The sequence below is a fragment of the Bipolaris maydis genome (genome assembly GCF_028858645.1).
Source record: "Bipolaris maydis strain C4 unplaced genomic scaffold PSV08scaffold_15, whole genome shotgun sequence".
Lineage (NCBI taxonomy): Eukaryota > Fungi > Ascomycota > Dothideomycetes > Pleosporales > Pleosporaceae > Bipolaris > Bipolaris maydis.
In genome coordinates this window covers 826,732-846,432 of record NW_027093871.1, presented here as the reverse complement: position 1 = coordinate 846,432, position 19,701 = coordinate 826,732, and the positions used below count along the sequence as shown (strand labels likewise).

Below are 19,701 nucleotides of genomic sequence, written 5' to 3'. Positions count from 1 at the left end.
TGAGGTGTTTGGAACACGTCGTTTTGCTCAGCATCGGAATATAGCTGTGCTAGATGGTCTGCATATGTAGGATGGATGGGGAAGATGACGGCAACCAATGTTCTCAACGTGGCGAGACCCAAGTCGGTCCGGAAGGTCAGGGTCAACGGTGGATGTAGCACACGCTGAAACACTGGCGACGATGGACGGTATGTGGTTGATCAAGGCAGCGACAATCGTTGTAGGGTATGTCGAAATCTGCACCTGTACCCTGTGCGGGATGTCGGCAGTTGAAGCATCGTCAGCCCGAGCCGAGGGCAATCGATCGATGTCCTTGGGCCCCCAGTAGTTTCTTTGTCTGCATCGCCGATGGTGCAAACACACGAAGTCGACGATAGCGCCGATGGCCAGCCACCCACAACGTCGGACTGATCTGCTCTAGAAGTGGCTGAAGTGACAGAAGCAACTTGGGCTGACGGGCTATTGCACCACCGACGCGTTTTATTGGTGGTTGGCGCACCCGCACGTCGACTCCAGCACTCTGGCCGGTTCTATGGCACGCCCCTCCGACTGTATGCTGATTGCTTGGGAACGCTAACGGCACCCTTTTGGTCTAGAGTCTAGAACCCAGGCGGGAGTCATAAGGGCCGACTGGCATCTGGCCGGCTAACTGGCCGACGTGCAGGTCACCCGGTAGCCACTAGTAGCAGAGCGTGAGGAAACGTTCCGACTCGAGAACACCGCTCTCCTTCTTTTTCCATCTACTCTTTCTAGGCGCCTCTTCTAGTGAGGCGATCAGTCAGCACCAGAGCGAAAGCTTGCGCAGTGTAGGTAAACGTCAGACTTCCTTAATAGCATGGCCGCTTCATCCTCTACCAGACCACAATTCTTCTGGAGGATTTTGCGCGCGATGCTCACAGCCCTGTATACCTCGTGTCACATCCAGTCGCCAAGCGGTCCAGATTTCCAACGGGAGGAATAAAGTACTGGGGAAAAACCAGTTTGGCCAATGATCCTTTCGTCTATCGTGCAGCATCAGACCATATCTGGGGTTTTGGCCTCGCTGAATAACGGATCCTTCGACAAAAGCATCGTACCCCGGTACCATCGACCTATTTTGCGCACCCTCTGGATCGAACGAACTGTTGTCTGCCATATGTGAGGATGATGCAATTCTGCATGGTTCTTGACCCCTCCGATTTTGATGCCTAAGACCGGTTTATTGACTAAATGGGCAATGTCTCACGTGGCTAACAATCATGTCCTAATTACTGCATGGTTACCTGAGGTGACGGCCATTTTCATGCAAGTCATACGCGGAGCGGGCAATCTGCACGCTTGGTGGTCGACCCGCGTGCAGTGAAACGTGAAGGTGTATAGGCACAATAGTACAGTATAGCAAGAGGACACGAAAACCGCTTCACCAAGAGAATAGCAAACGTCTTTCATTGTGCACCACATTGTCCACATACTCCACAATAGCAAGCTCACTGTACAATAGCAATAATGGGCCTCTACTTCTACTTAAAAACTAGAATCCACACTGCAAACTTCCTCTCTTTCCTCCCAAGCCCTCCAGTGTCTCAGACTTTACCTTCAGAAAAGCTCATCGCCCACAATGTCTCTCCGCAACGAAGAAGACTTCGATAACTTCGACGACTACCTCTTCCACATGGCTGGCGGCGACGTCGAGCAAGCCAGTGGAGGAGATGTCTCCAGCAACTCTGAAGCAGCATCTTCGCAGTCCGCCGCCGTGCGCTCCCCACCCGAAGAAAGGGATTCTGACAGCGAAATGGACGTTTCTTCGTCCTCCCACCCTCCCTCTCCCCCTTCCTTCGGGAGTAGCGTAGAAGAAATGGACACGGGGGCTTTCGGGCCGAGCAATCTCTCATCGAGTGAGGAGGATTCCGAGGGGATGAGCGACGCACCTTCAGACCATGAAAGCACCGGGGCGCTCGACAACGAAGAAGTCCAAATGGTAGACGTGGAATCGTCTCCAGAAGAAGTCCAAATAGCGCGTGATATCCCTCTTCCCTCACCCTCACTAGTAAATCCTCCCGCTGAGGTCGGAGAAATCCACATGCGGGACGCAGATCCGGCTCCGGCTTCAGAGCCGCACCAGGAGAAATCCGTCGAGCCGGTTTCTCAGGGAGAAGAAGAAAAGGAGCATACCACTACCACTACCACGCAAGAAGAGAAAGAAGAAGAAGAAGAAGTCACAGAGATGCAGGCATCTCCTCAACCATCTCCTCCTCCACCACCAGCCGCCCCCATAACACGCGACACTCCTGCTTCCCCGCCTTCGGCATCCGTCCAAGAGCCCCAGCTTCCAGCCCCCGAACCAGAATCCATCCAAGAAGTCCGCGCTCCAGCACTTGTGGCCAACGAAGCCATTCCGCCCCCCACACCATCACCACCACCATTCGCCAAAAGCGCGCGGATCCAAACACTTCTCCCTTCGCTCGCTCTCTTGAATGAAACGAGCGTGGCGTTCTTTTCGCGACTGGATATTTTGCATGCCAAGATTGAGGCTTTGTAAGTTTGTTTTTCGGGGAGCACTTGTTGGTACATCTCTGGGAGAGTGACACGGCGTTAGTTGAAGGAAAATGGGAGTACGATAGCATTGATATTTCTTTATAGAAAAAAAAAAGTTACATCGCAATTACTAGATTCCAGAATTGGTTATCATTCATGATTGTTGTTAGCCGACATGTAGATTTTAAATGTGTTGTTGTTTCTTGAGACTGTGGGGTATGCGATGGGGGTGGGTATATATATGTGCCTGGGTATTTGGGTTGCTAACACGAATAGCTTTCTAGCTTGCCAAGTACGATACGTAGACAGGCCCGGGAGGAGAAGAAGAAGAAGAAGAAGAAGGGAAATAAAAAGGCTACACCGTGCCTATGATCGAAAAAGGGGAAGCTAAAGGGACTAGAGAATCTTGATCAAGATTATACGGCCAGATTGTAGTCCCAAACAAACCATGTCCTGACATGCGGCAGTCGCCTGCGTTCGAAATTTTGGCGGGATCCACAAAAAACGTTCATGATTGCGCAGTATCCACCGCTCCTGAACTATACAGTAGGAAGGTTGTGCTTGTGAGCTCGAGAGTGATGGAACATCTTTAGTTCCATCTAAGGCACAGTCGCCTCGGTCTGTATGGAGTAATTGGCCATCTGGCGAAAAGTCGATAGACCAGATGTATCCTCCAAGACGATTTATCATGCTACGACAAACCCCAGTAGCCACTTCCCACAGCCTTACTGTCTCATCGTAAGATGCCGACGCTAGCAGCTGGCTGTCTGGCGAGAAGGTTACCGTGATGACCCATGAGTGATGACCTTCCAGCACCCCACGACACGCCCCTGTCGCCACCTCCCACAGTCGTACTGTGTTGTCATTAGACGCCGATGCAACCAGCTGCCCATCTGGCGAAAAAGTCGCTACAGTGACCCAAGACGAATGGCCCTCGAGCACCTTAGATGTCGCTGTCGCCACCTCCCACAGTCGTACTGTCGTGTCGTCAGATGCCGACACGAGTAGCTTACTGTCTGGCGAAAAGGCCACCGTGTTGACAGTGGAACAATGGCCTTTGAGTGTGCTGTGCCATATTCCTGTTTCAGTCCCCCATAGCCGTACTGTCTTGTCTGCAGACGCCGACGCGATTAGCTGTTTGTCTGGCGAGAAGGCCACCGCTCTAATCCAGTTGGAATGACCGTTGGTCATGCTGCCACAAGCATCCCGGCTTGCTTCTTCCATAGACAACTTCAGGAGCTTCCCTGACACTTTGCTCATAAACGTTTGACGTATCATACTATTCTCCGACGCGAATACAAGTGCTGAGGAGTAGATCTGTAAAGGGGCATCTCCAAGTATCAAGTGAATTTTTTCCATCATTTGAATAGTGTCGTTGAGAAAAGTCAACATGTTAGTCGAATATGGCTGTAATGTATGTATGTTAGTTGGGAACTGAAGAAGTTGCCTTGTGAAGATCTTACATCTACAATTGCTTCGAGATCTTGTATCGAGCGATAACAAGCGTACGCTTTGCCTATAAGACTCATAGCTTCTATCCAATGGAGAAGATGGTTTGTGAGAAAGACGTGCGTCGTATCTCCGTCGATAATGGCTTGCTTGCTGTGCGTGAGATGACCCACCCAGTAACAACACGCATACTGTAGGATAGGTGGCAAACTACGAGCGATTATCCCCTTGTCGATTTCGCTTGCTGAGACCCCAGGTCCCGAAAGGTTGCACATGTTCTCATGCAGGACATCTGGTTCAGACATCAGCTCTAGGCAACGTGTGGCTAGCTTCTTGTGTGTGCCTCTTTTGTCTATCCAGAATAGGCTTTTTCTTTCTTTCTAAGGGGCAACAAGGAATTCGCGGAAAGACAAATGTAAAAGTCTAGTAGGTGTGTTCTCGTCGTTAGGAACATTAAACACAGAGTACAAAGGGTCAAGTTAAGACTTAACCTCTTCTTGTGGAACTTAAATCAATTAGCTAAGTGAAGCAGCAGAGAGCGGGTTTTTAAGAAGAATAAGACTGCCGACAATTTTTCGAAAATTTTGAAGCTAGGATTCCTTATTATCCTCTTCTTATTTATTAAGTAGCTAATTGAGAACAGGGAGATAGGTCTAATCTAACTTTGAAAAGTTTACCTTTCGATACTGCAAAACCTTGATTAGGAAAGCTGTAGAACTACTTCCTTTACCACTAATATACCGACATACTGTGGCGGTATAGATAAAGAGCGGCATAGATAGCTCAACTAGTGCTAGAACCTGTTGTTCTGTTAGCTAATCTAGAGGCATTATGCGTTCTTTGCGTATTACACCGAGCTTATACTCCAAAAAGAGACGGATGTCGTGCTTAACTATGCTCCTTAGTACTTCGTGAAGGATAAGATCTTAGTATGTGTTAATTAAAATCTCTCTAAAGCCTAGGCGGATATAAAACTCTAGTTAACTAGTAACGAAAATTTGTAGCGGGACTAGGTGAACATCTTTTATTTAAGCAAGCAGCCGAAGAATCACTTAAATATCTACTTCTTGCTCACATTCGTCTAGTGCGTCTATTACAACAACACGCGCTAAGGCTTGTGAGAAAGGCTACTATATCCTTTAAAGTGGCTTTAGAACTAGGTTCTCAAACTGTTCTATTAGAGTCTTCTATAGTATACTTAAGCCCTTGTTAAGTGCCTCCCTAAGACTAAATAGTATACCTAGCTCGTAGGCAGCCAGGTCTGAAGCAATAGTAGTAAAGAATCGCGAGGCGTTACCGCGCTCACCCTCGCTCTACTTAAAGAAGAAGCTTGCTTCTAGCTAGCCACTACTAGCAAATAATTAAGCAATCGTTCGCGCAATAGTAGATTTTTCTATGCCAGCTATGCCACTCAGCCAAAATATATACTTACTATTCTTATTATTCGCCCATTTCCTAATTTCGTCTAGTAATTAGATGCGGGTGTTTGGTAAGCATCGTGCGTTATACTCTTCGTCGTGGGAGTTGAAGCAGGCGCCTGTTGCGATAGGTAGTTTGGGAAGGCCCAGCTTCTACTCTATACTAAGCAAGAGAGTTATATATAGTTAATAAGATACTTTATTTATAAATGCTAAATTTAGATAAGAAGGCCTACGTCTAATTAACTTACAACGCTAGGTTAAAGGTCTACTCATATCCTTTTAAGTTTAAAACGATCTTATCTACTTACTTCCTTTTAAACGGCCACTTAAGCGCACGTAAGCTTAACTAACTTATAGTCCTATGAGTCTTGCCTGGCTCTAGCTTCATTTATAAGTTTTTTAATTTCCTAAGACATTGTTAGAGCGGGTCGAGCAGACCCTAAATAGTAGTGAGACGCATGTTACCCTAACTCTCAAGCAGCCGCTTGATCTTCTCCAGGGTGTCGTTGATAGTACTAACATTTTTCTAAACGTAGTCGATATCGTGCTTTGCGTCGTTAACGTCTCTAGAATATTGAGCGCACAGTGAGGCGACCTTGACGGATATATCAATTACGGCGATAACGCTTGCTGCTACCGAAAGGCCATCCATAAGGCGAGGTCTGCGATAGAAATGAACTGCGCTTATATGTTGTAGTTTAAATATTTTCAGGCTAAAGGAGCAGTCAGGCTGCTGTTAGGCTTGGGGCAGTGCTGTCATCCCTCATTAGCCGCACAAGGCTGAACAGGCAGACACAGCTCAGCGCTGCGACGTCCATTGCATGCCACGTGACATTAGGGATGATGATAAAATGACAAACAAGATGAAGAGGGAAACACAGCCCCGTTTGACCAACGATGAGAAACAGTTTAGGTAGTTTTTGTATCTGTACTTTCTCAACTCGAAATTGAAGGTTCGGGGAGATGTGTGTTCTCTTCACATAATATGGAAGGTACATGTATTTTTTCTCACTTGGCGAGATTCGAGTATATGACTCCGATTATCTCCTTCTAAGCATCTCTATCGAGTATATGGTAGTCTAATCTCTTTACAGTCCCATATATAATCATGACATATAAATACATGGCCATGCTACCCAACTTACGCCTTCTTCTCCTGCGCTGTCTTCTCCAACCGTTCCACCTCTTCGTCAATCCGCTTGAAGCTCCAATTCTTGTAAAAAGGCGGGTACAAAAAGGGCCTCAGGTCAAAACGGTTGTCATCGGGAGAGTAGGCTTCGGCGTGGTAGCTGGGCGTCATGGTCGTCATCTTGTGACGGTTGATGGCGTAGTAGTGGAAGAAGCGCTTGACCTTGTCAGCAACTTGTCGGGGTGTGTACTCATCAGACCAGTCGTGAGAAAGGCGAAGCCAGGTGCCGTAGGGGCCGAGCTTCATCTCCTTGCGACATTTGCCAAAGACGCCAAGCTCCTTGTAAGTCATGCCCATGTCAACCTCATCGCTCTGCGCATACCCTTCGGTCAAAGGTTCGAGCTCAGCGGTTGGTGTCGCATCGAGGAACTCGCCAAGAATGGGAATATTAAATTCCTTTTGTGCGTAAGCAATGAAGCGCTTGAGATCAGTCTTGGATATGGAGCCGATAGGATTGAGGTCGGCGCTGCTACAATCATATTTGGTTAGGTAGCCACGAAGACACTCGTCAACATTTCCCGAGGCAAGAACTAGGAGACTGCCACCATTGGGTCTCTCTCGAGCAGTAGGCAGCATCTGTGCAAAGTAGTAGGAAGACACAAGCCTCGTCCGGGCTTGAATATTCTGCAGTGCTAGGTTCTCTGCAGGCTGGCCACCATGAGCCCTGAATCGTGGCGTAAAACCAGTGGCTTTAGTTAGTAGATTTTTCTGAGTTTCATAAATGTCATCGATGTCCGCCTCAAGGTGGTGACTTCCAATGTTCTCGGCCAACCTCTTGGCACGGCTTCTTGTCTCTGTGCTTGACTGTTGTGACATTCCCATATAGACAGTGTGCAGTATGCCGTTACATATCTGTTGTGGGCTTTCTGGCAACCAGTCTTGTCCGTGGTAGGGGCCCACGATGCGGCGGACGTCGGCAATGACTTGTTCATTGCCGTCCAAGACAGCCTGGTAGACTAGTCGACACATGGAGAACACCAAGGTTGCCGTGGCACAACTGTCGATGCCGCCGCTCAGAGGAAGCATGAAACCGGCCTGACCGGAGCGACGCAGATAGTCCCACATCCAGCATGCAGGACCTAGAGCGATTTCTTCCTCAGGAGTATGCAATCGCAGTGCCTGGACTGGAGTGGGCCGGTGATCGGGGTCAAAATCTGCGGTCGATGATGAAAGCCTCAGGTTGGCGCGGAAGTGCTGGTAACGTGGGGCTGATACGGCTTGCAGGCCTCGAGAGGGGCTAGTGCGGTACGACCAAATCTCTTCCAAATCAATGGTAGCAGTCACGACCTCGACGTCTTGCAGTGAAAACTGCGACCCCTGTGCGCGAATGGTGCCATTTACGAGAACCATGGCGCAGCCGTCATAGTAGAGACGGTCGCCGTCGCAACCCTGCTGGTTGGCATAAAGATAGCCACCACCACACTTGGCCGTGGCCTCTCTGATCAGGTCAATGCGAGTGTCAAGCTTGCGAAGTTCATGGTGGGAGCCGGAACTGTTGATTATGATGTCGCAGCCTGCTAGGGACAAGCCAATGTGAGGGCTCATGGGAGTGAAGAGCTCCTCGCACGTCTCGTATCCCAGCTTGCAGTCGAGAGCATTGATGATGCCATCACCAAAAGGGACAAAATGGCTGTCCTGCAGCGCCAAGGCCTCTTGCGAGAGCTCAAGAAGTTCATACTGCTCAACCTGCTGGGGACGGTTCCAAGGGATGAAGTAGCGGCCTTCGCGATAATTGCCGCCCGCAGCCAGGCTCATCTTTGGGCGGATGAGGAGAATGCGGCCTGACAGGACAATGACTCTGGCATTGTACAGGTTGCCTGATTGGCGAACGGGCATGCCGACATCGATGATGATGTCGTCGAGCGACCTATCGAGCAACAGGAGGCTCAGCTGCTCCCAGCTGTGGCGGATGCTGTCGTGCTCGAGGAAGTGGTCGAGCAGGCCGTAGCCGCACACCTCGAGCTCCGAGCCGGCGCGGTAGGTGCAGCCATTTTGTTTGGCAACACGGATGCTCTGCTTGATGCGCTCCATGTTGCCCTCCCAGTCCAGCTGGGCGCGTTAGTGCAGCCGCGTCGACGGGGGGTCACGAGACATACGGCCCATTGGTTGAGGGAGCAGGTGGCTAGCTTGACGAGGCGGCCCATGGTGCGGGATCAGCAACGGCGACGGCGGCCTAAGGGGGAGGGGGAGGGGGGTTGATAAGGTGGCGAGCAGAGGAAGAGGAGGTGAGGGGGAGGAGGGGGGAGAGTGAGTCGGACAGAGGAGCTAGCAGCCGTGGTAGCGGTGGAGTAGCGGTGGAGTAGCGGGAGTAGGAGGATCAGTACGTGTGTACTAATGCGGCAGGCCGGTGAGGCGAAGCGAGGCTGGTGGTGGTGGCATTGGCGGTGGTGGTGGTGGTGGTGGTGGTGGAGGGGCAGGCGAGGGCGGTAGTGGGGCAGGCGGAAGAGACGAGGCAGGCAGAGCGTGTCAGGGTCCAAGCAGCGCCCAACGGCCCAGGGAATCGTCGGGCCTAGCGCGCAGATGGGTGGCTTGCAGCACATGGGTAGGACAAGCCTCTTCTCCACAAAAACCTCTGGGCGTCCTGGTCCTGGTCCTGGTCCTGGTCCTGGTCCTGGTCTCTGGTTTCTGGTCTCTGGTCTCTGGCTCTCTCCTTCACTTCGACAACCCCCCCCCAAATGTCGGACTCCCACGACCAGGCCCTCGCCCGCTCCCACGCCCGCCGGCGCAGGCGCATCGACCACAGCGAGCTGGCCAAGGAGCGCGAAAAGGCCTTCTACCGGTTCGTCCACGCCCCCCTTGCCTGCGACGTGCGTGCCCGGGCATGGTGCATGTGAAAGAGTGAATTGGCACTGATCTTGCCCGCCCAGCTACTATCCCCGCCCGGGCTTCCAGCGCCCACACACCGACGGCCCCGCCAGTCGCCAGTCGTCGCCTTCACCAGCGCCCTCGCCCGCCTCGCAGTCACAGACGCCCCCAAGCACCCCGCCGCCTACGCTCGACTATGCCCCCCGCGTCTCCGACGATAAGGCCCTCTCGGCCTTTGCCCAGCTGGGTGCCCTGCGCCTGAATGCCCGCCGCTGCCTCATTTCCTTCTTCGACCGCAAGGACTGCTTCCTCCTCGCCGAAGCGACCAAAACCCTGTCCCTCGACACGGGCGAGCCGGAGTTTGAGGACGACCGCCTCTGTTTTGGCACCACCATCTTCCCCAAGGAGCAGAGCCTGTGCAACTACACGGTCAATCTCGCCCCAAAGTATACGACACTTCCCTTCGACGACCCCAGTGACCTGCCCTCGCTCGTCGTAAACGACCTGAGCAAGGACGAGCGTTTCTGCGACTTTCCTTTTGTAAAGGGCCCACCCTACTCGCGCTTCTATGCTGGCGTTCCCATTCGTAGTCCCACGGGCCATAGCATTGGCACCTACTGCGTCCTCGACGAGAAGCCGCGCGATGGACTGACACCCCACCAGCTCGCCTTCCTCAAGAGCATGGCCGGCACCGTCATGCGCCACATGGAGAGAACGAGGGCGGCCGAAGACCACCGCAGGGCAAAGATCATGGTCAAGAGTCTGGGTTCGTTTGCCGAGGGCAAGAGCGGGCTGGAGAACTGGGCCCAAGATCCGTGGGACAATGATCAATCCGAGTCGTGGTCTGACCAGACAGAGACAATCGCCCCCCAACGCCAGCGTCCTGCTGCTACCACACCCACCGGACAGGAGCCACCTGTGCTTAATGGCCACAGCCACATTGACATTGATGCTCGTAGCCCTACCAACGGCAATGTGCCGCCTACCCACCAGCCACCACACACGCCAAGTTCACCCACCAGTAAGCTTACTACCTTGGGGCCCAGTCAAGTCGTTGAGCCCGTCCGAACCGACATTGCCGCCACAACGTCATGCACCTCCACCAAGGACTTCCCCAAGCCTGACCAGAAGGACAGGGCTGCCCCGGAGTTGAGGGCACATTTCACGCGCGCTGCCAACATGATTGTCGATTCGACAGAGGCAGAGGGCGTGGCTTTCTTCGATGCCAAGATCAGTACTTTCGGCGGTCTTGTTGACGACGACTTCGATCCGGATCAGCTTCCCGAACCGGACAAGCCCTGTGACATTCTCGGCGCCGCTCTCTGCAAGACTGGTCGCGATAACAAATCCTTGCCAAACACGGGCGAATGCATCTCCGAAAGCGTTTTGCGACACCTGCTCCGCCTCTATCCACATGGCCAAATTTTCCACCTTGACGTGGATCCCTTGACCCCATCTGTCAATTCTCCTTCGACTGGCTTGGACGAGTTTGAGTCTTGCGACGGATTCCCCTTTGGTACTCCTCGCAAGGCTGAGTCGTCAAGAAGTTTGGATGACGAGGCATACCTGAGAAGAGTCTTTCCCACTGCGCGAAGTCTCATTCTGTACCCCTTGTGGGACCCACATCGTGAGCGATGGTTTGCGACGGCGGTGATATGGAGCTCCGAGCCCAAGCGCATCTTCACGACTGAGCAGGAGCTGAGCTATTTAGCAGCATTCAGTAACTTTGTCATGGCCGAGGTTGCTCGTCTTGATACAAAGCTGGCAGACGCTGCAAAGGCCGATTTTATCTCTTCCATCAGTCATGAACTTCGTTCTCCATTGGTAAGTGCTCAGCACTGATACATCATTCTGATAGTCAAGCTAACTGCATCCCTCTAGCACGGAATACTTGGAATGACCGATCTTCTCAAGGATTCTTCTCTCGACAACCAGCAGGTATCACACGTTGCGACAATCGAGACTTGCGGCAAGACCCTCTTGGAGACCATCAACCATGTAAGTTCAACGCCCTTGGTGCGCTCACTTTCACGCTGACCCCCATCAAGGTCCTCGACTTTGCAAAGATCAACAACTTGACACGCGGCGTCTCAAAACGACAAAAGAAACGCACTCAGAGTGCCAAGCACATTATCAGTCCTGGCAAAGCTCACACAAATGATATCATGACGCTTATCAATGATGTTGACATGAGTATACTGACAGAAGATGTGGTCGAGAGCGTCTTTGCTGGCTACACGTATGCAAAGACATCAGCTCAGACATATGAGCTCACCGCATCCAAGGCGAACAGCCGGCCAATATCCATCATTCTCGACATCAACCATAGCGACAACTACGTATTCCGCACCCAACCAGGTGCGTGGAGACGTGTGATTATGAATTTGTTTGGAAACAGCCTCAAGTATACGCCTGGCGGTTACATCAAGGTAAAGCTCGAGGTCAAGCGGAAGTTTCAAGACGAGGATGAGACTTGCGAGTTCAAGTTCTCGGTCACTGACTCTGGCATTGGCATGTCGGAGGATTACATCAACAACAGACTCTTTCACTCTTTTGCTCAGGAGAACCCTCTAAGTCAGGGTACCGGCTTGGGTCTTTCAATTGTCAAGCAAATAGTAGAATCTCTTGGAGGAGATGTCGAGGTGCGAAGTGAGAAGGATCGCGGTACAAAATTTACAGTCACGTGTCCTCTGAAAGAGTCACGCATGTCTCCAAGCTTTGGCGCCACTGCCCCAGAGTGTGAAAAGGACATGCACTTGCAGGAAGTTTCCAAGCGCACAAAGGGCTTGACAGTGCGCTTTGATGGTTTCAATGAAGCAGAGGAGTATTTTGTCAAGGACCTGAAGAACAAGAACGCTTCCAAGCTGTGTTTGAAGGCATTGGTTAGCCTCTGTGCCGACTGGTTTGGCATGGAACGCTTCGAACAAGGTGTCAGCACTGGGGAGCCGGATATGATCATTGCCACTGAAGGCTGTGCAAAGACTCTGCGCACCCAGTACAGCCAATATCCCAGCAAGACAACTGCAACGCCAGTCATTGTTGTGTGCCAAGGTGCTGCAGCTGCACAGTCAACCACAGCCATTACAGTCCCAGGCATGATTTTCGAATGCATCAGTCAGCCCGTAGGCCCGCACAAGATGGCAAAGGCTCTCTCGTCATGTCTTGGGCGTCACGCCAAGCAAATCAATGTACAAAAAACCAACAGTGATCCAGCCCTGCCTCAGGTCACTGATTTCCAGCTCAAAGAGGGCGCGCTCCCCAAACGCACTGATTTGTTGCACGTCATAGAGCCAACTCGACCACCGCTCACCAGCGCTAGCAGCGCTCCAGAGATACGGTCAGTTAACAACAGTCCTGTCAAGCCGTCAAAATACATGAAACCAACTCGGGCCCTGCGATGCCTTTGTGTCGACGACAATCCCATCAATCTTCGTCTCCTCCGTACCTTTGTCAACAAACTCGGTCACGAACACACTCTCGCCGTCGATGGTCTAGAAGCACTCGAAGCCTACATAGCTGCCAATAACGAAGAAGAGTCACGCATTGACGTTGTGCTCATGGATATCAATATGCCCGTCATGGACGGACTCGAAGCAACCCGTCAAATCCGCGCTCATGAGATTCGTCACAATCTTCCCAAGGTCACCATCATTGCCCTCACCGGCGTAGCAGACACCGACATACAGCAAGAAGCAAACTCCAGCGGCATCAACCTCTTCCTCATCAAGCCCGTCCGCCTAGCCGATCTCGAAGTCATTCTCAAGGGAGTGGTGACGGGACAAGACAAGGCGAATCTGGAACTAGAAGCCGAAAAAGAGAGACTGCGACTTGCCGAAGCGAATGCCATTCTCAACATGGATAGCACCAGCGAGAAGTCACGAGGCATCAATGTGGGAGTTGCAGTCGTTCAAGACCAAGACGAAGTGCAAAAGGCCGTCAAGATGCACGAGCATGCGAAGAGTGTGTCTATAGGTTGACGAGAAGGGGGGTTGAGACTTGAAGCAAGCAAACCTCATTATTACCTGCGGACTTTGGGACCCGGGGATTTTTATCCTTGTACACTGCATGGAAGCAGAGCAGTTCCCCCTATTCCAGGGCAAATTATACTCGTCCCCCAACGCATTTTGGCGTTGAACCATGAAAAAGCATCAATAAACGCGGAACCATGGATTTGGGAACTCAATCAATCCATACGACATTTCTTCCCCTTCAAAAGCCCAAAAGAGGTTTACCCTTTTTTTATCCTTTCTACCTCCGCTGAACCTCTTTTTTTTTTCGGTCCAGCATTTTGACGTAACACCTTTTTTCTTTTCACAAAAAAAGAGAAACGAAGAGATGTGAAACGTTCGAGCAGAGGTTTTTCATCTATTCGTTTTGAATGGAAAGGGTCAGAGAAGGAAGAAGAATAACGACACGAGTTTGAGGCACGCCGAGAGAGAGAGAGAGAGAGCAAAATTAACGAGAAAAGTTTGATGATGATGATGAAGGGGAAAATGCGCAAAAAAATGGGAGAAAATGGAATCCAAGAGCTTCATTACGTGTTTATGTTTCATCATAGGTTTTCCAACCCTCATTTTTTTTTTCTCATCTCATGTCATTCATCTTTTTCCATCCTTGTACTTTTCTTCCTGGAAAACCCGTCTCTTTTCTTTTTTTTTAACCCGCAACCGGAGGAGAGGCATAGCGTACGGCGTTTGCATAGAAACCCCCCCCCCTTTTTTTTCTCCTTTCTCTCAGTTTTACCAGGCTTGCCATTTTTCTCTCACGTGTGGCTGTTTTTTTTTAACTCGCTTCAATTCACACAGCAAAGCGTTGTTATCTCTTTAATTTTTTTTTTGTGGCTTTGGGATCGGGGTTTAGGGAGGAAAAGGGGGGGGGGGGGGAGATTGTTGTAGATGGATGGATTGGCTAGGGGCGAAATGAAATAGATATTATTATGGCACAGAAACTACAAAAAAAAACAGAAATAAAAGAAGATGAAAAAAAGAAGAGAGAATAGGATTAGTACATGTGACAAGACTTGATGTGACTTGTATCTCATTCATCTGTATATTGGTATTTTCAACATCTATGTTTTCTGTGAAATGAGTGCTCCATAATCTCACAACCGTCTCAACCGAACACCACCGTCCCAAGCATATGCATTCTGATAACCCAAAAAAAACTACTCTCTTTCCCACACACACACACACACACACATCTCACTTCCCCTTTACGCACGTCCGTTGATACCATCATGCTTCATCTGAGCCAAAAGCTTTCCAACCGCAGGCCCCATGATAGCAAAAGTCTCAAAAGCCACAACGTGGATAATGACCAGCATCAAGGCGGCGAGGATGAAGAAGTTTTTCATGTAAAGCTTAATAAGACGACGACGAGCCTCCCAGTTAAAGGACCTCCAGGCATCCAAGAAGCCCACAACACCAGTTCCGCCCATCATCTTGCTGACGACCTTGCCGCCAAAAGAGCGGTCAAAGGGGACCATGGTGTCGTGGTCGTCGGGGAGGATGGAAGCCTCGATGCGAACGCGGGTGACGAGGGCAGGGAGGGAGAGGAAGAGGGTGCAGGTGATGGCGAAGATGGCGACGCCAAGGACACGCGCAATGACGCCCATCTTCTGGGCGCAGGTAGTTACGGGTTCCATGTTGTCGAAGCCGAGGAGCATGGCGAGGCCGACGGTCAGGTACATGCTGATGTAGGGCATAGCGGAGGCGATGGCAGCGGGGAGGGCCAGCGTCTTCCAGTGGCTCTTGTTGGGGATGCTCTGGTAGAATGACTGTTGGGTGGGCATGCCGACGACCCTGTGCGTCCATGCGGCGTGGATGCGAGCGAGCATGGCGCCAGAGAGGGCGGCGCTGATGATGGCTTGGCCGGGGAAGAAACCGAGGGCGCCGTTGAAGAAGGTGAAGATGAGGCTGTTGAGGAGCGAGTACACAATGTGGATTCTGTAGCCGCGGAAGCGTGCGAAACGGCCGGCGTTGGCGACCAGGTGGCGGATCGTGGCGCGGATCGAGGACGTGATGGGCTTCTGGTTGACGAGGGCGATCGTGGGGCCGGTTTCAAGGAGTGTCTCTTTCTCGTCTTCTTTGGCCGACGGCTCCTGGGTCGAGGGCGTCACGGTGATGGCGGCAGTGGGGGACTCGACCATGCTGAGAGACGCGATGACATGGTTCAGCATGTAGGATACCTAGGAGTGCAGTGTTAATCCATGGCCTCAAGCAGTACAAAGGCTGAATAGGGTAGGCTACTCACAAGGCTGAAGGCAACGCTACCGACCAAGACGGTCAGGTAGACGACTACGATGCCCCAGGTAGGAAGCTCGACTTCTTCTCCGTTGCCATGCTTGATAGCCACAGCGCGCTTGACAAACGTCGCCGTCTGCGGGTGCGAGACGGCGCGACGAGTGAGCTCAACGAGCATAGTCATGGTGGCCGCTCACTATGTCGAGATGCCAGTAACAAAAAAAAAACTTCTTGGTCCAGAAATAAACAGTCAGAGTAGGTGAAAGAAGACAAGGTACAAAAGAGAGAATAGGCCGACCAGGTTACAGGCGGGGGGATGTTGTTGGTCTTCAAGGTCAGCACGGAATAGGCGGCAGCGTAACAAGGAGGAGGCGAAGCGACCACAAGCCAAAGTGGCTGTGCTGAAACTGACGCAACAAATCGGTGGCCTTATGCACTGGCCAGGTTCCACTTAGCCGCCGATCTACCACTCTCCACCTACTAGATACACTACATGGTATGTACATACACCCAGGTCTATCTACTACTTGGCACAGGCTATGGATTGTGCTACATCAGCCTTGGTACGTTTCCCCTGATTAACGCTGCATGGGTGTTCTTGGAGAGAAATATTTAAAAGGACAGACAGACAGAACTGCTGCCCAGATACAGATTGCGCGTCTGCATCAAGGCCATGTTTGAGACAACGTCAGCACTACATGCGTTCCGATAACTTACATTCAGGCATTACGACTATTAAGCGGGGCCATCAGACACACCTTCACCACCAAAAGTCCGAATACCGTCACGCACAATTCACACCGCTTTGGTCACACGAAAATCACTAAAAGACAATTTTGATTAAAACTCCCATGTTGCCATGATTATCATGCCCAAACCCCACCCACAAGAAGCAAGGCCGTGAAAACAAAAGTTGGTGAATGCAGAGGGAATACTAGACACGCTAGACTAGAAACACGAAAAACAAACGTTCTTGAGAAAGGGCATGCACAGCGGCCAGCGTTGTTTCCAATTTCCGGGCTTCTCAAATGTCGAAACTGGCACCGTCCGTATTTCGTCCGCAGTCGTACAAACGACGAGTGCGTGCGAGAAAGGTGGCCGTAGCATGTTCAAAGGTTGGATGCGCAAACGGTTTCGAGGTAAATAGGCAGCGCACAAGGCACTCAGTGTAAGATGGTCGCAATCGAACAGCTTACTTGGCAGCCTGTGCAACTGGCTCATCCTCGTCTTCCTCCTCAGAAGATGACTCGGCAATGGGCTCGTGCTTGGGGACACTGGGTAGAGTCTGCTTCTTGACCTCTGGCGAAGTGGAACGTCCACGGTACTGGTTGACAGTCTCTTGAGCCTTGGCGGTAGCCTGCTGTGTGTAGCCCTGGACAGTCTTCATGGCGTTTCCAGCATGCTGGTTGGCGAGGCCCTTGACTTGCTGGGCCTGCTGGTTGGCAATGGTGTAGCCCTTCTCCAACTGAGCGTCGATGACGTCCTTGTTCTTGATGTAGATGAGGGGACCGAGGAAGGCAATGTGCGTCGCGATCAAACCCAAGCCCCAGAGAGGAACCCACTTGATCAGGAAGTATGAAATGAGGGACGCAAAAAAGGCCTAGTAAGAACAAGTCAGTCACATTGTCTTGCATGTGCAGCGGTAGCTCAAGAGCTCTCTACTTACAGCAACGGTGACGTAGACGTTCTCGGCGAAAACGATACGCTGGGACTCGATGACGAAGAAGTTGATGAGTTGCTCGAAATCATCCGTCAGGCGCTCGAGCGAGGCCTTTGGAATCGTGAAGTACTGTCGTGGCCTAAACTGAGAGGTGAGGCCACGTCCGATGGTCAGCTGCCCCGCGATCTCGGCAGTAGCAGTAGCACCAAGAACCAAGTATGAAGTCTTGAAGATGTAGCGGATCAGGTTCAGGTAGCGGGCGGCGAAGATGAAGGCAACGGTACTAGCAAAGGCGATGCCGGTAGCGCGGGGGTTCTTCCAGCTCAGGAGGCGGTAGAACATGCTGTGGTAGTCTGGCCGTGGTGAGCTGTGCGGTTACGCCGAGAGCTCGTCTTGGACTTACGCGTGAGGTTCTGACCAGTCGCCGTCTTTTGATCGGGAATGGTCTTTGAGTTTGCAAGATCGGCGAACTCATCGCGGGTCTTTGCGCCCTCTGCCTTGACGTTCTGTGCAACGGGTCCTGCGGAATTTAGCTACTGGTCGTGTGCGTGCGGGCACTTTCGGAAACTGCATGGGGTGTGAGCTGGTTGTGCAAAGCAAAAGTGCGGGGCAAGTGTACATACCCTACCGTTCATGACGGTGTTCTTGATGTTCTGCACGCTGGGGTGGTTGTTTGCGGCGTTGATGGCGTTTGAGGCAGCTGTGTGTGTGTCAGATTAGGAATTCGGGTGTGGTGCGGGCCGCAGATAAGACTGTGATGTATGGCGTTAGCTTGCGTCTCGGCAAATGGTCGAGGTCATTCTGTGCCACTCACCCTACAATCTAGGAGAGAGCCGTTTGTCTGGACCGCACCGTTGGGCAGGTGGTGGTCTGCGTTGCCGTTGGGCAGCGGGGCAGCGTCAGAGTTCATCTGGGACAGCTTCTGGTTGACGGGCGCGGTAAGGTCGAAATCGAGATCTGTGCTGTTGAGTTCCACACGTGGGGCTTCTCCGGACATTGCTTGGGGCGAGTATTTGCAGTTTCAGGCAGGTATGAATTGCAGAGGAGAGGAAAAGGGTCGGAAGGGGTCAGAGGAGAAGAGGAGAGCTTGCGGAGGAGCTGGGTTGGTTTTGTTGTGAGACTGTCGTGTGCACAGTTTGGTGGGCGTTCACTCCAACGTCATATGGCTCCACATGGAACTTGGTGGGCTTGCTGTGATTTGTTTCCGCGGGCCTGGACGACGTACCTCAAGCAGCTACAGGTCTGGTTCTGCAGGCCATTCGTCATTGCCATTGCACAGTGTGAGTGCCAGCCGCACGCGCTGTCTGCAGTCGCATTTGCAGTGCTTGCTGCTGTTTGCTTGTGGGCGAGTGACGGAAGGTGCTCACGTGCCAGCCCCAAGCCCAAGCATGGACGGTTTCACATGTGAAAGACGGGCCCAACGCTCTAGCAGTACGGCTAAGGAAGTATGTCTTCACATGACGCCATGGCATCTTTTGCACGCATGACGCCGTGCACATTGGTCTTGCTGCACGCCTGGTGGTGGAGCAGATAGGCTGGGTGTTTGCATGTGTACACTGCTATTTGTATCTGGGTTGCTTGTGTTGTTTGAGCGTGATTTGGCAGGTACGGGTGGATGGTGCCGCTCGTGGTTTCCTCCACCAGGTACGAGGTGCACGTCCCCCTGTGTAGATCACCATCTCGCCTGTCACCTGCTTTGCATGTCTGGTGCTTATGTACATAGTATGTATACATAGTACATGTACACATGTATGTACACATGCATGTATACGTGGGACGTGGGCACGCCTACTTACATAGTGCCAATACTGCCGGCCGAGGGATTTTGGACAAGATATCCCTCATCCGACCGCAAACCCCCGCCTTGCCACGACGGCTGCCGGTGTGGCCGCTGATACGTCGACGGCAGTCACAGCAACCGCAACCGTCTGTGAGAGGAAGGTGCGGATAGAGGCACAACAGCACTCGCCCTCAGGGGGAACTCGCTCGCCCGTCAGCAGTGCCCACGCGCGCGGGCTTCTCCAGGCACTCCAAGAGCTCAAGGGCAGACTGCGAGATTCGGCGCCCGGCGCTCCGATGGCGGTTTCTGTATCCCATCGTCGGTGGCATTCTCTTGCCTGGCCTCGGGCGGTTATTGCGGCCGACCCGACGACAGAAGGCCCGCGCCGGGGCAGCAGGACGAGGACGAGGACGAGGACGAGGACGAAGAGGACGAGGAGCAGTTCAGTGCAGCCAGGGTCTCAGTTTCGCATCAGGCAGGCGCACAGGGCAGCCCTTCCTCCCACGCGACGGCCCAGTCTGCAGTCATGGATGAAGGTGGGGGGCAACGAAACGAGGGGCCTCACGCACGCACACGCACACGCACACGCACACACGCCTTCGCCGCAGCCACCGCCGCCCTCTGCGCAGATGCGCCACGCG

The 19,701-nt window shown here is 52.2% G+C and overlaps 5 protein-coding genes across 5 annotated transcripts; 2 read left to right on the top strand and 3 right to left on the bottom strand.

Annotated features, from left to right (window-relative positions):
* Window positions 1-1,597: 1,597 nt before the first annotated feature.
* Window positions 1,598-2,518, top strand: PSV08DRAFT_251584 (uncharacterized protein; the record flags this gene model as incomplete). Its single annotated transcript, XM_014225599.1, has 1 exon — window positions 1,598-2,518. One exon carries the CDS (start codon window positions 1,598-1,600, stop codon window positions 2,516-2,518), a length of 921 nt encoding a protein of 306 aa, XP_014081074.1.
* Window positions 2,519-6,354: 3,836 nt separating this feature from the next.
* PSV08DRAFT_412372 (uncharacterized protein) lies at window positions 6,355-8,722 on the bottom strand. Its single transcript, XM_014225596.1, has 2 exons — window positions 8,670-8,722; window positions 6,355-8,622 (listed from the first exon to the last, which is right to left on the bottom strand). The coding sequence occupies exons 1-2, from the start codon at window positions 8,715-8,717 to the stop codon at window positions 6,526-6,528; spliced, it is 2,145 nt and encodes a 714-aa protein (XP_014081071.1). The 5' UTR covers window positions 8,718-8,722; the 3' UTR covers window positions 6,355-6,525.
* A 526-nt stretch (window positions 8,723-9,248) lies between these two features.
* PSV08DRAFT_230628 (uncharacterized protein) lies at window positions 9,249-13,355 on the top strand (the record flags this gene model as incomplete). The annotated part of the gene is made up of 4 exons (XM_014225595.1): window positions 9,249-9,352; window positions 9,441-11,202; window positions 11,260-11,376; window positions 11,427-13,355. The coding sequence occupies 4 exons, from the start codon at window positions 9,249-9,251 to the stop codon at window positions 13,353-13,355; spliced, it is 3,912 nt and encodes a 1,303-aa protein (XP_014081070.1).
* Window positions 13,356-14,383: 1,028 nt separating this feature from the next.
* On the bottom strand, window positions 14,384-15,929 carry PSV08DRAFT_333066 (uncharacterized protein). The gene is made up of 2 exons (XM_014225594.2): window positions 15,631-15,929; window positions 14,384-15,565 (listed from the first exon to the last, which is right to left on the bottom strand). Exons 1-2 carry the CDS (start codon window positions 15,802-15,804, stop codon window positions 14,591-14,593), a joined length of 1,149 nt encoding a protein of 382 aa, XP_014081069.1. The 5' UTR covers window positions 15,805-15,929; the 3' UTR covers window positions 14,384-14,590.
* An 883-nt stretch (window positions 15,930-16,812) lies between these two features.
* PSV08DRAFT_251580 (Reticulon-domain-containing protein) lies at window positions 16,813-18,277 on the bottom strand (the record flags this gene model as incomplete). Its single annotated transcript, XM_014225593.2, has 5 exons — window positions 16,813-17,220; window positions 17,287-17,633; window positions 17,684-17,813; window positions 17,904-17,980; window positions 18,100-18,277. 5 exons carry the CDS (start codon window positions 18,275-18,277, stop codon window positions 16,813-16,815), a joined length of 1,140 nt encoding a protein of 379 aa, XP_014081068.2.
* Window positions 18,278-19,701: the final 1,424 nt, after the last annotated feature.

What these genes read in the sequence shown, in the direction of transcription:
- PSV08DRAFT_412372 (XM_014225596.1), bottom strand. Translation starts at nt 8,717, where the DNA reads ATGGGCCGCCTCGTCAAGCTAGCCACCTGCTCCCTCAACCAATGGGCC. An exon ending in GCTCCCTCAACCAATGGGCC is followed by an intron (nt 8,623 to 8,669) that starts GTATGTCTCGTG and finishes TAACGCGCCCAG; the next exon opens with CTGGACTGGGAGGGCAACAT.
- PSV08DRAFT_333066 (XM_014225594.2), bottom strand. Translation starts at nt 15,804, where the DNA reads ATGACTATGCTCGTTGAGCTCACTCGTCGCGCCGTCTCGCACCCGCAG. An exon ending in GTAGCGTTGCCTTCAGCCTT is followed by an intron (nt 15,566 to 15,630) that starts GTGAGTAGCCTA and finishes CTGCACTCCTAG; the next exon opens with GTATCCTACATGCTGAACCA.